Genomic DNA, 12,396 nt, shown 5'->3' with positions numbered 1-12,396 from the left:
CACTCTCCTATGTTGAGCTATGGGGTATGACACAAAGGACTTTCCTGTACCTAACTGACCAATATTAAAGATAAAAAATATAATAGCTACTTGTCTGTGGTTCCTATTTATTAAATGTACAGTACCTTACAGTTCCTACTAAATTTATCATGCCAACACTGAGTGTAAGATGTGGCATAAACCTTACAATATTTTTAATTAACAAAATTGCTGCTTACTAAAAGAATTTTTCGTTCTGTTAACTGGTTAATCCACCAATTTGTTCAAATCAAAATTATATTTTAAATGTTATTAATGCCGGCTTTAAAATTTGGTTATAAAAACACACTTTGTTCTTTGTCTAATAAATAACTATATATAGATAGATGGGAACAAAAAACAGTTCTCCCTCTGCTCATTATTTGCGATCATTGGTCATGTGAACAAAGTGAACAAAATTTTAAAGTACTTCTCACTAATTCATGTGTTTTTCTTCAGCTAAGAAAAACAAATTGTGTTCAGCGTGTTGTTCTTCATGACATCCATCCATCTACTTCATTCCATAGGTAAAGAAGCAGGCTACATCCTGGACAGGTTCCCAGTCTGGTGCAGGGCTGAGAAAGAAACAGACAAACCTTCATTCTTACATTCACACCTACAGCCAGTTCAGAATCACCAGTTATCCTTACCTACCTCCGTTTTGCGACTGTGGGAAGAAAGCTAAACACCTAAAAAAGGAATCAGAATGGATTTAAAGCCAGGACCTTCTTTCTTCTTCTTGCTTCTCTGCAAATACTGAAGCATCCAGCAGGGGGTACTGTGCTCACTGACTAATTTCCTATCCTGGAAAAAAGAAAAAGCTTTCAGGCATCAAGGGGAGGAAAGAGGAGCTTTGCTGAGAGCTGCTGTCCTTGGTACTGAAACCAAACAGCAGCCCACCCTAACCACAGCTGCTGTTATATTAAGTTATAGATGTATCATTTCATAAAGTGACCAATAGGTTATTTATGTTTTATCTATGAAATCCTTTTGCTAGTCCATTTTGTTAGCATAGATCTTGAAAAGACGGAAAGCATTTCTATTACAACAAGCAGAATAGCCACTTTATTACTTTATTAGATAATCTATATCTATATGATACTTTGTATTGTATTGTCACGATCTCGTTTAGATTTTTTTTTGCTATGATAAAAGCACAACAGATTTTAGTTTACAAACAAGAGAAAACCTTTATATTTCAAATTCAAAATTTTATGAACAGAGTTGCCAGAAAAAATATTACATTTACATTTTTTAAAAAATAGATCTTTAAATAGTCTCTCCAACAATAGCTTAATATACATATGTGACAAATCTTTGAGCAGTCATACAAAAGAATGCCTTCAATTTTCCAGATCGACTGCAATGTTTGAGTCTTCACATAGCAACTCAACTGGGAGGGGCATGCGGGAAATATGAACTATATATTACATATCTATTCATCTCCAATAAGCCATTTAACAAAAAAGATTAGACCTGCTTGGCATACTGCTAAGTGTATAAAGACGGAAGTCAAAAAAGACCATGCAAAGTTTCAAATAAACACCTATTAAACGCTTAAGAATAAAAATAAGTACTGTTTTTAATATGATGCCTAGCTAGCTACTTAATACAGTAGTTGAATACAGCCTGAGTGCACTGATCTGAAAACTGGAAACCTGAAACAATGAAAAACAAATAAAAAAGTTTTAAATTAAAAACACCTGATAATCAACAAGGAGACGTTTAAATGAGCCACATAAATTTGTTTAACACAATCAAGTCGTGTAGAAACGGATGGCAGAGACAGGGCGGCCACTATAGCACCTTTAATCAATCCTGCATCAGTAAGTGACAAATGTTGTGAAGTAGAATTATACAGTATGTGTACAAAGTGTAACACAAATACTGTGTATTCATACTCTTTCTCCGCCATCCAGTTGTTACAACAAAGCCCTTTTTCAGATGTCAAAAAACAATGCAACACCAGTACATTTAATCTCATCATGTACAAAGTAATGAACTTAATAAACTGTCTAGTTAAATATTTTTCTGTAAATTATTTGCTAATATATAATATAGACTCTAAAAGGAAGAGTAAAGAATCAGTGAATTTACTGCAGTGATGAATCTAACAGTAAACTAAGTAAAGTCCATGAGTTAACTGTATAAATACCTATGTACATTTAAAGTTTCACATCTCACCTTGTTCAGTCACTAATTTCTCCTCTTTTTTTCTTTGTGTGTTCATCTTAAGCCTGAGACACTAAAGAGGTTTCACAAAATTGTATCAATAAGCTCAAATATTGTCAGATTGGAGTAAATACAGTACAAAGGAAGGATAAAAACCCGGCAGTCTCACTTCTCAGCAATTTTTTTTAGTATAATCTTTGTTTTTGATCTGTGGTAAACAGAAATCAGATTTTTTTCATGTCTATTACATTTTTTTGGAAATGAATAAAACTAGAAATACTATTTTTCCATATTTCTGTTACTAGAATAATGTGTCCTGTCTCATTTTCTCTCTTTATCTCGTTTGCATGAACAACAAAAGAACTTGTTGAAGTACAGCAAATACAGGCAAGTGGAGTTACTACAAAACATATTTACATTATAAAATGAATTGCCTTTGGTGGTCCCTCAGTTGATTTCTTGTGAAAAGAAAGGTTGTTGTGCTTTGCGTTCTAGTGCTCCATACTAGTGTTAACTGAAAGAAGACATCGTGGTGAAACATGTCTCTGCGCCTCTTATCTATGTCATTGTTCAACAGACCAGGGGTGGAAGTGTGTAGTATCCAGCAGCATTTTCCCTAGCCAATGTAGAAGCCAAGGGTACCAGTGCAGCCCATCATTCTGTGCTTCTGATGGCCCAATCAGGCTGTAGAAGAGTCGTAGTGGGGCCAGGGCCCAGTGGGACAAATGGTGACTGTCCACAGCAGCATAACAAGATGCCAATACACCATTTACCACTATAGACCCATGCTGGGTGAGTGGGGCATACAAGCCAATGCTCCTCTGCTCGCTCACAAAGGTCACAACTGAAAGTTTTGGCTGCGACTTCACTTCCCCTGCCGATGTAAACACACACTGTCCTGGCTGGACCTCGCTGGCAAAAACCGTCCTCTGACCTACTCCCCATCTAGGCCTGCCTTCCCACGTGGAACCCGATAACGGCTCTTCCTCTTGCTGATTCAGCCCAGCAGTGCAGTCTGTGACAAAGATCAGGTGAGCAGCTGTGAGAGTAATATTGAATCCTGCATTAGTCCCAATAACATAAAAGATCTTTGAGGCATTGGGCTGGCGGTCCAGAAAGGATAGGACTGGGCTGTAGAGAAAAGGACCATGGCCGTCTGCTGTTGAGGAAGCCAAGACCCGATCACCAGGGAGGAGGTCACGCATCTGTTTAGCAGCACCACCTTCAACGACAACCTGAGCGTCACCAGGGAAACAACCACCGGTTTTGGCTGCCACAGAGTGTTCTGTTGAATTGAAGAACAAAAGACATGATGATGTTATTTGTAATTATTTAGTGCTAATGCAAGAATGAAAAGCATAAAGAGAGAGAAATGTTGGAGGTCCTCTCAGGAGAGGAGGACAGGCACCGCGGCATTTGGTCTCCTACAGGGATTTCACATTTTTCTGGGTCACTGAGTATAAAGCAGGTAAGACTTTGACTCTCGAAGAACTTTATCTCAGTGGATTAATGGTGGATTGTTAACACATGTATACATTATGACTCAAAGTCAAGGTTCAAACTGCTTTCTTGTCTATCTGATTCTTGCCCTCTTCTTGTGCTTAGAAACTATGCACACACAGAAACCCACTTCAGAAAAATTATGTTTTTATCTGCTTTTAAACAAACCAATTAAGAGCTGATCGCTGGATTTTTAAACTATTACTTGTCCTTTCATTGTGTGAGGCAATCTTTAAATATGGTTATGTGTCATTGTAACCATTTTATAATGCTTACAATAAATTTATATGGTTTGAAATACATGAAATAGTTCCCAAAACATTTTTTAAGGCAAATCAATTTCTTGGGGTAATGGAAATCTTACAAAAAAAGACAACAAAGCAAAATATCAGCCAATGCTGTAACTTCATATTTTTCATGTATTGCCCTCTGTTATGGAAACAGTGTTCAGTGCCATGGTATGTACATGTACTGTATTTCTATCTTTCTGAAGCAGATTTTTCATGTTAACAGTTAGCAGAGTAATAACAGAGAAACATCCTTTGTTTTACTATTTTATTTTGCTATTGCCGAAGTGACAGTGTTGCAGAGTATATCTGAGCTATTTGGCCCTTTAAGACGCAGCGAGATGAGGTGGCAAAAAGGGGTAGTCGGCAAGAGCTAATGGATAACCAGCTGATTGTATCACCACAGTCAGAGCACGGCCTGGGGTCAGAGAGCCAGGAAAGTACACAGACTCTGGTTCTAGATATTGTTTTTAAACTGGGTCACATGCCCCAGTCTCAGCGGTTCTATACACACTGAGACATCACAATGGGCTCGAATCTTAGCAAAGAATCCTGCTATTACTAAGCACTATATGGTACTACCGTCTTAAATGAACTGGGAGAACAATAGAATAGAATAGAATAGAATAGAATAGAATAGAATAGAATAGAATAGAATAGAATAGAATAGAATAATTAATGCAAAAAATTGTGAAACAGAAATGAATCAGTATAAATGTGCGTGGGTGTTTGTGTGAGAGGGCTGTCTTAAGGCAGCCAAATATTTGTCCAAGGTGTGTGTCGGTAAGCCTGAAGGCTGCAGAGACCAGGGGGTGATAAGACTCAGATAAGCGATCTCAGAGAAACCTACTGAAGGAAAAGCAATAGCGAACAAAGAGAGAGTTAATCATCTCACAGGCTACTAACCTCATCAGACTGCTAGAATGCAGTTTGGCATCAAATAACTGGTGGTACCAGACATGGGTAAATGGATTTCTTAAGTGTCTTAAAAGTTAGAATAGCTGGAGGTGGAATGCTTTCAGCTATTGTTTGCATGAAGAAAGTATGTGATAAAGTATGTGTACTGAAATATTATGGATCTACTACAAAAATGCAGATTGAATATACAGTCAAGAATACAGAAAACACTATTATGTCAAGCAATTTAAGTATTTTAATTTAACCACCATATATCTTTCATGGTTTTTGACCACAAATGTGGTACTACATATAGAGTATTAGCTGCCATTAGTCTTGCACTGAATGCAGAAAAGCCTACTTACATTTGTTTTCATTCATTTCATCCACATGTTGTACAGCTAAATATCCTAAAACCTTGATAACTAACGATTTACATAATGACTATACACAACATCTATTAAGACCAACATGTGAGGCTAAACTGGGCAAAGAGCACAGGTGCACAACCTGCTTTGATTGGCTCCCAGTAGACCATACACTTAAGCACACACCCACAGTGTTAATAAAGGCAATGAATGGGAAACTAAACCATTAGTGGCTCACTGTCAAATGGTCTAGCATCAGCCTCATTAGCAGTAATAACAGCTGAACACAAAAGCAAAAACACACAAAGAGGTACTTTGATAATGTATACATACTGTGCACTGTTCTAATTTACATCTCTTACCTGACTTGACGCTACAGTGAATGTGGGCTTTGGACTCGTAATAGACCCAGTCAAATCCAGCTTCTACAGCCAAGCGAGCCAACATAGCATACTTATTCCTGTCCCTGTCAGGAGGACAAAAAATTATAGTTAATTTCCAGCATGAGTCCATCTGAATTAAAATTCACAAAAAAGACCATTTCTACTTTGACATTTATGTAGACAAGTTGTAAGGAAGGAATTTTTCCCACATTCAGACTAAAATATGTGAACTTGCTATCAGCTAAAAAAATGTGGTGTATTTGTTTACCAATTGCTTGACTCATCACATTGCAGATAAGTTAACTGACAGTTTAACTTGTTGAGTGTCACAGTTCACGCACTACAAGCAGTTTAAATGTTCTCTGGCCAACGCCCGGCCTATTCACAGCACATAACTTATTCTAGCCTACCTGTCTGATGTGGTGATGTCGACAGCACGCCCCTCATAATGCAATGAGTCCTCTGAATGATGACCATCCTCATCCCAGCCCTCCGTCACTCTCAACTTCACACCTGGCCACATGTTCATCACAGAGATGGCCAGAGAATTTAGCTTGTCTTTACACCGCTAAGAGAGGAACAAACAAGAACAAAAGGAAAGCAGACTGTTAGAAACATAAAGAAATCTTCTAGTCCCAGTATCACTTAAACTTGAGAAGAAACGTATATGAAACATTTATTGCAATGAAATGTCTCTGAAGAATGATTACATTGTGGCAATCAACAAATGAAAAGAAAAAACATTTTACAGTGTTGACAGTCTGTTTCTGATAAGTCTGTTAATCAGGGGCATTATGTGGTGACAAGAGATGGATCATGGATGACAACAGCAGAGCCCAGTAAGATAACTAGCTAGGGTAACTAGCAGGAAAGCATGAGTGACTAAAATAATAATAATAATCATCAAAATAAATACAGGATACCTCAGATTGTAAAAAAACACAAAAGAATCTGCAAATAGTCATTGTACATTAAAAATGTGCCAGGTGGGTTTTTCCAGATTGTTAGAAGCATTATTATTGTGGTTTATGTTAGTTCTTTGATCAATGAATGAACGTAGGATTAAATGAATTAGCCGATCTGTTTAAAGGTTCACAATTAAAAAAGAGCTTAAAAAAACAGGGTGTTTTGGGGTTTTTTTACATTAAGGTGTGTGCTTGTTGACCAAATGAACATTGTGATATGAAAACAGCACTGACATTAATATTTGATGGGAAAAGATGCTCCGGGACCCAAAGGCGGTGATTTTACGCACACCAAAGTTTATGTCTAGGCATGAAAACCGTGCAGATTGGCGACGACCGAGACTCACTTGGTGCGTGACTAAAAGAAACACTAAAAGTCTATAACAGTTCAGTATGTCAGACAGCAAAACCCAGAGGACCAGGAGTCAATGAAATCAATCACTGTAGTTCAAACATCTGACTGACCAGAGATATTGAGCAGACAACTGTATGCAACAGTGTAACTAACCTAGTCACTCAACTCCTTGTGGTATACTTGCTACAATCAACTTTCAACCGATTCTTTCTTTATAAAAACAAAGAAAAGAAAAAGAAAGAAAGAAAGAAAGAAAGAAAGAAAGAAAGAAAGAAAGAAAGAAAGAAAGAAAGAAAGAAAGAAAGAAAGCTTTTCCCCCTTTTGCAATACCAGGTATATTTAGGCACTCTGGCCTGTATCGCATCTTGCGAACGTATACGTAGGCTACTCATTCATCCCCCTTCTCACCTGGGTCATTAGCCTGTCGGCGCCCGTGTCCTCCTCATCTTTAAAGATTATGTCTGTATTGTAGTTTGGCGTCAGCTCTTTAAAGCGCTCGGAGTTGCGTGTTATCTTGCCCTCGGGACGCCCGCTGGCTCCTAGGGTCTTCTCGGCGACGTTTGGGCTGAACTGCTTGTAGGCAAGCGGGATGAGCTTTTTCGGGAGCCGCCTTTTGCCGTACCCCCTCCCCGGCCCGCAGCCCTCCGAGGCAGGTGCGAGGAGGAGGAGGACCAAGGCACACAGAGAGGCGGTGAGAAGGAGGAAGGAGATCCGCATCGCCCCGGGGGGAGGGAGGACTCTCCCGGGGGAGAGAGATGTCTTCAGTACCTCCGCGGTTTGGCTACCGACTCCATCGTCCGTGACAGTTGCAAATCCACGTCCGAAAAACTCGGATAAAAGAAGCTCAGCACCTCGGCTGCACGGGGCACCATTTGGATACCAAAAAGTTTCTAGCTTTTCCAGAACATCGACCCTGTATTGAGAAACTTCGCTCGCACCGCCTTACAGAATCAACAGTAAGTGTGCAGGCTGTAAAGTCCGTGCATTTTAAACAAACAGGTTCAAAGTCGATTTGGTGGGTGAGAGAGTTAAAGAGAGAGAGCGGTTACTGATATCCAAGTTGCAGTGTTGTGGTTTCTCTCCCCCTCTTTCTTTTCCTCTGGGAAACTGTCATAACAGCAGCCACTTTTGCCTGCTCTTTGGTTGGTGCCCTCTCTGGATTGAAGGCTTTTCCTCTCCATATGCTGCCGGCGTGCAACAAGCTGCAGCTTTCCAGTTGAATTGAAGGGATTTGAGTGATCCAAAACGATCTGTTGCCACTTCAGACCGCACCCTGCCAGTCCTGCCCTCCTCTCTCTCCTTTGCTCCCTCTGTTCCTATACTCTGCCACCCACCCCGCCCCTCTTGGGCACAGGGCGCACTGGAGAGTCCTGTCCACACTCTGCTGGCAGACAGGCAAGCAGCAAACACAAGTTTGCCCTTTATTGCTGCCACTTCACATTTCCAGTTGTTGTCTGTGTCTTTCTGTGACCTTGACAGCTCTGTACTCTGACAGCCCTGCTTTTTGTTTTACATTGTAAACAACAATCACAATCAATTAAAGCAATCAATTTCCTGGAGTAGACTGACACAATTTTTCCCGGCTGCATAAAGATCAAGGGTCATTAGTTGGCTTGATGTTGGATGACTGACTGCGTAATAGGGTAATTACCAGGGGTGAGACATACTAATTGCCTGGATGTTTAGCAGGTAGATTGCTTGGCAGAAAAACTGATTTGCTGACTGACTGACAGATTGTTGAACGGCTAGTTGACTGACTGAGTTACAGCAGGGACAATTAGTCTTAAATGAGTGCTCTAATAAATAACCAATAGTACTAACTTTATGTCAGTTTTCTAAAATGGACATCTTTAATTTAAAAGCTTTTGGCTACTTGGTTCTCTTGCTGCCTATAGGTGAAGCACACATCCACATGCACACACAAACACACACACAAGCAAACCCAACCCCTCCAAATTAGCTCTTCAAATATTTGCCAGCAGAAAATCAGTGGTCTCACCACTGTTTCTCAATGCTGGCTCCTTGGAATGAATTAAACTGTACAAGGCTGAGGCTTTCCACAGTTTACGTTTTATTATTTGTGTCTGTAAACACCGTAAAGTATTTTTTGCTGCAACACTGCTTTTCATGTGTCTTGATGGGACACTGAAAGGCAAATAGAGAGATTCACACAGAGTAAACAGCCATCTATTTTTGTTTTTGCCTTTAAGCTGAAACAGAGCACATACTGACACTTGTGTAAATTCATTAAACTTTTCCTGGTATGGAGCATGCAGACTAGTTCAAATAAATCAAAATTTGTCAGATAGAGGTGTCAGTGTTTTGCCAAATTTGGTTCTAGCTTCGCAAAGTGGAATAGCTCCCATAATGCAGTTTAATCTTATCGGGAACTTTTGCTACTCCAGGAATAAAAAGCTTTTTTGGGGCATGATCAGTGACTTTTCAAAGATATCACTGTTAAGAGTTTCTTTTAATGACTGTTCCTTAAATCGTAGCAGTGTTAACAAATAAAAGAAAGGTTTCACTATTTGGGCAGTAAACTTATTTACTTCCTCACAGCTAAGAAGATCATGAATGTATGGATGGTGTCTGTGAAATTATGATTGAATTAATATAAATGTGCAGTTCTTATATCTCTAGTTCATCCTCTGGATTGCTTACCCTATTAACAAAACATGAAGATGGCTTTCTAAGTGTTTGACATTTCCCCACTCTTCACGTAAAACAGCGTATTTCTTTCACCAGTTTAGCAACCTCATGAAGTCTTCACCAGTCAACTGCTGCCACATGCTGCTACCAGTCAACTTCACAGCCAAAAATCTGTGTCTACATGTGCATACCGCATGATCCAGTGTCATAATTATCAGAGATAATTCAGATAATTCAGGGATAGCCAAGCTAACTGTGCCTCACTGCTTTAAATATCACATTATTGGGAGTTTTTAGTTCCTTTGCTCTCCTAAGCAGCAAAAGACTGAACCCCGAAAATGCTATCATTCACCAAGTTAGCATCTTGCACATTTTTGTTCTTGCACCAGTTGCAGATGCTGATGCAGGTACTGAGATTTTTCAGTCACATGTCAGCTAACCATGCGAGGTTAACTTCTCTGCCATTTTGGATGTGTGGCAATGTAACATCCCAATCACACAGGCCTAGAATCTGAGCTGGCAACCACCATTAACCAGTAAAAATGTGTAGTCTATTCCCTGACTGGTTCTTGAGTGGTTGCTGAAGGTTGATGGAGGTCTCTGTGAAATTGGTTGCTAAAGCTGCAATCACATAGGCAGTCAGTGACCTCCCCTTCCTCCCAACCAACATTTACAAAGGAAAAACTTTCTTGATTTCTTGTGTATGTTGTAGGGTGTATTTCTTGACCTCCTTGGAATTTATTTGGTTTCACTGCTATCAGACTGTCACTGTGCTCTGTAGTTAGTGAATGTCTGTGCTTGCAAACACTCACCAACTCTCCAAGAAACTATAAAATATTTGCTTGAAAGTAAAAGTTGCACCTTTGAAATGTGTTTACTGCAGCGCTAAGGCACAACTTTTACACTGAAGGTGAACTTTCTCCATTTCCAGATTGGGGACTTTTTTATTCTTACTTATAATACACATTACACATTACAATACACATTTTCCCCAGTGGTTGTTTCATATATAATGTGGCGGACAACTTCACGTGTGAAACCTCTATAGGCATTGTAAAGACCTTTGCACCATTCTGACCATAAAGGTGTCATTTATAGCTAAACAGCAATGCACATTTCACTAAAACTGACCTGCTGTGACCACTTACATACACATTATCAGCGGTGGTACTTGTGCTGGCGCCATGTATGTAAGAATTGCTTTTCTTTGTTTATTATGTGTGAGAAGAAATCTATATGCAAATTTGCATGTGCCACACTTGCACAAGCATGTGTTTTCCTGTAACTATCAATAATTTGTGGATGTGCGTGAGCGTGTGTGTGTCATCCTTCCTTTGAAGATCATAAATACAGGCGTGGTTCCAGGCAGGCCCGCTGCCTATTCAGCGTGGCTGTCGACAATGCCTCAGAAGTGGTCACATTCTCCCATCCATCCATCCCTCCCTTCATCCATCCATCTCTCAGTTCTTCTTGGCCTCAAAAGACGACACTATGGCGTTTCAAGAAGACAACATTCTGATCAGATCAAACCAAAGTGGAGCCTGACACACCCCCACCCAAAATCTTGTCTCGCTGTTACTATTCATCAACCTGTCAGTTTCTCTGCTGTACACTATTCCTGTAAACTATTCCTGTCAGGCTCTTTCAGCAGAACTAAAATGGTTCACATAAAGTAAGGTATGAGCTCAAACACACAACCGTAAACGCAAAGACACACATATCTAGGCATGTGTACACAGTATACACACATATGCCAGGCCAGCCGACAAACCAACCAAGCATCAGGCCCTCATTCATTGATGTTTGTTAAAGTTATTAATTTTCTCTGCGAAATAAGAGACCATGGTGGCAGGACAGAAGGAGATGGGTGCCAGCCCCAGAATCTCCCTCTGCTTTCATCTGCTGACACTGAGGCTCAATGAGTCCACAGCCTTTGCATGGGCATCGGGGTTACCCACGCATACCCGGGGCCCTAACCAACAAAGGCTCTGAATCGGGCAAAAGGAGGAAGACACAGATGAAAGAAAATTCCAAAAGGAAGTGAAAAGAAAGGGATGGAAAAGATGTTAGAAATGATTATACAGAAAAACTGAATCATAATGAAAGACAGTGAGAAAATTTAACAAAGCGACTGTGACTATGTCAGGAAATTTGGATAGACAAATGAGAGAGCAAGATGTAAATTAAGAAGTTGATTTAAAAAAACAGAGTTTTTGAATGAGTGTTTGAATGAGTAAGAGACAGCAAATGGCTTGGCACATTAGCTAGTAAACAAGTGAGTTTGGGTTGTTTTTCAGTCAGTTGAAGCTAGCGTGTTTGTGGCTTGTGGTGGCTTGCTGTAATGGGGGTTAAAGGACGTTATGCTCAAGGTAACAACAGCTGGTGGCTAAAACCACCATCCCTCTTCCTCCTCCTCCTTCTTCTTCTGTCCCTCCACACACTCCAGCATCAAACCCCAGACCGCAATAAACACCTAAAACTATGCCTATATGTAGTCGGCTTCTAAGCAGCATAGTGGGAATATATGAAATCTTCTAAGCCTTAATCTTCCAAAACAAGGAGATAAAACAAAGTGGGCATGCTGAGCTTATCTGTAGCCTTTATATATTTTACCATACATTTTTTTTGGCAGTGAGTGCCACTTAGCCAGTGCCAGCAGTTAAGATGGTAAGTTGGAGCTAACATGTCAGCCAGTGAAAACCACACTGACCAAACCTGTCTGTCAATGGTTGAGAATGGCACCAATACTAGTCTTGCTAAAGTCCAGTTCAGTGCAGAGTGTTTGGTTTAAGAGCAGACAGA

General features: G+C 40.0%; 1 protein-coding gene across 1 annotated transcript; it reads right to left on the bottom strand.

The window, feature by feature from the left end:
* Positions 1-1,083: 1,083 nt before the first annotated feature.
* LOC146651271 (indian hedgehog B protein-like) lies at positions 1,084-8,512 on the bottom strand. Its single transcript, XM_085384104.1, has 4 exons — positions 7,354-8,512; positions 6,036-6,193; positions 5,605-5,708; positions 1,084-3,475 (listed from the first exon to the last, which is right to left on the bottom strand). The coding sequence occupies exons 1-4, from the start codon at positions 7,660-7,662 to the stop codon at positions 2,754-2,756; spliced, it is 1,293 nt and encodes a 430-aa protein (XP_085240230.1). The 5' UTR covers positions 7,663-8,512; the 3' UTR covers positions 1,084-2,753.
* Positions 8,513-12,396: the final 3,884 nt, after the last annotated feature.

Source organism: Rhamphochromis longiceps, linkage group LG16 (genome assembly GCF_057381845.1).
Source record: "Rhamphochromis longiceps isolate RC_006_pf linkage group LG16, R_longiceps_female_GT1.1, whole genome shotgun sequence".
Classification (NCBI taxonomy): domain Eukaryota; kingdom Metazoa; phylum Chordata; class Actinopteri; order Cichliformes; family Cichlidae; genus Rhamphochromis; species Rhamphochromis longiceps.
Note: the sequence above shows the minus strand (reverse complement) of the source record. Positions and strands in the feature narration are given on the sequence as shown.

Coding starts and splice junctions, on each gene's coding strand:
- LOC146651271 (XM_085384104.1), bottom strand. CDS start 7,662: ATGCGGATCTCCTTCCTCCTTCTCACCGCCTCTCTGTGTGCCTTGGTC. Junction 6,194..7,353: donor CCGACAGGCTAATGACCCAG/GTGAGAAGGGGG, acceptor TTCCTCTCTTAG/CGGTGTAAAGACAAGCTAAA. Junction 5,709..6,035: donor GACATCACCACATCAGACAG/GTAGGCTAGAAT, acceptor TCCTCCTGACAG/GGACAGGAATAAGTATGCTA.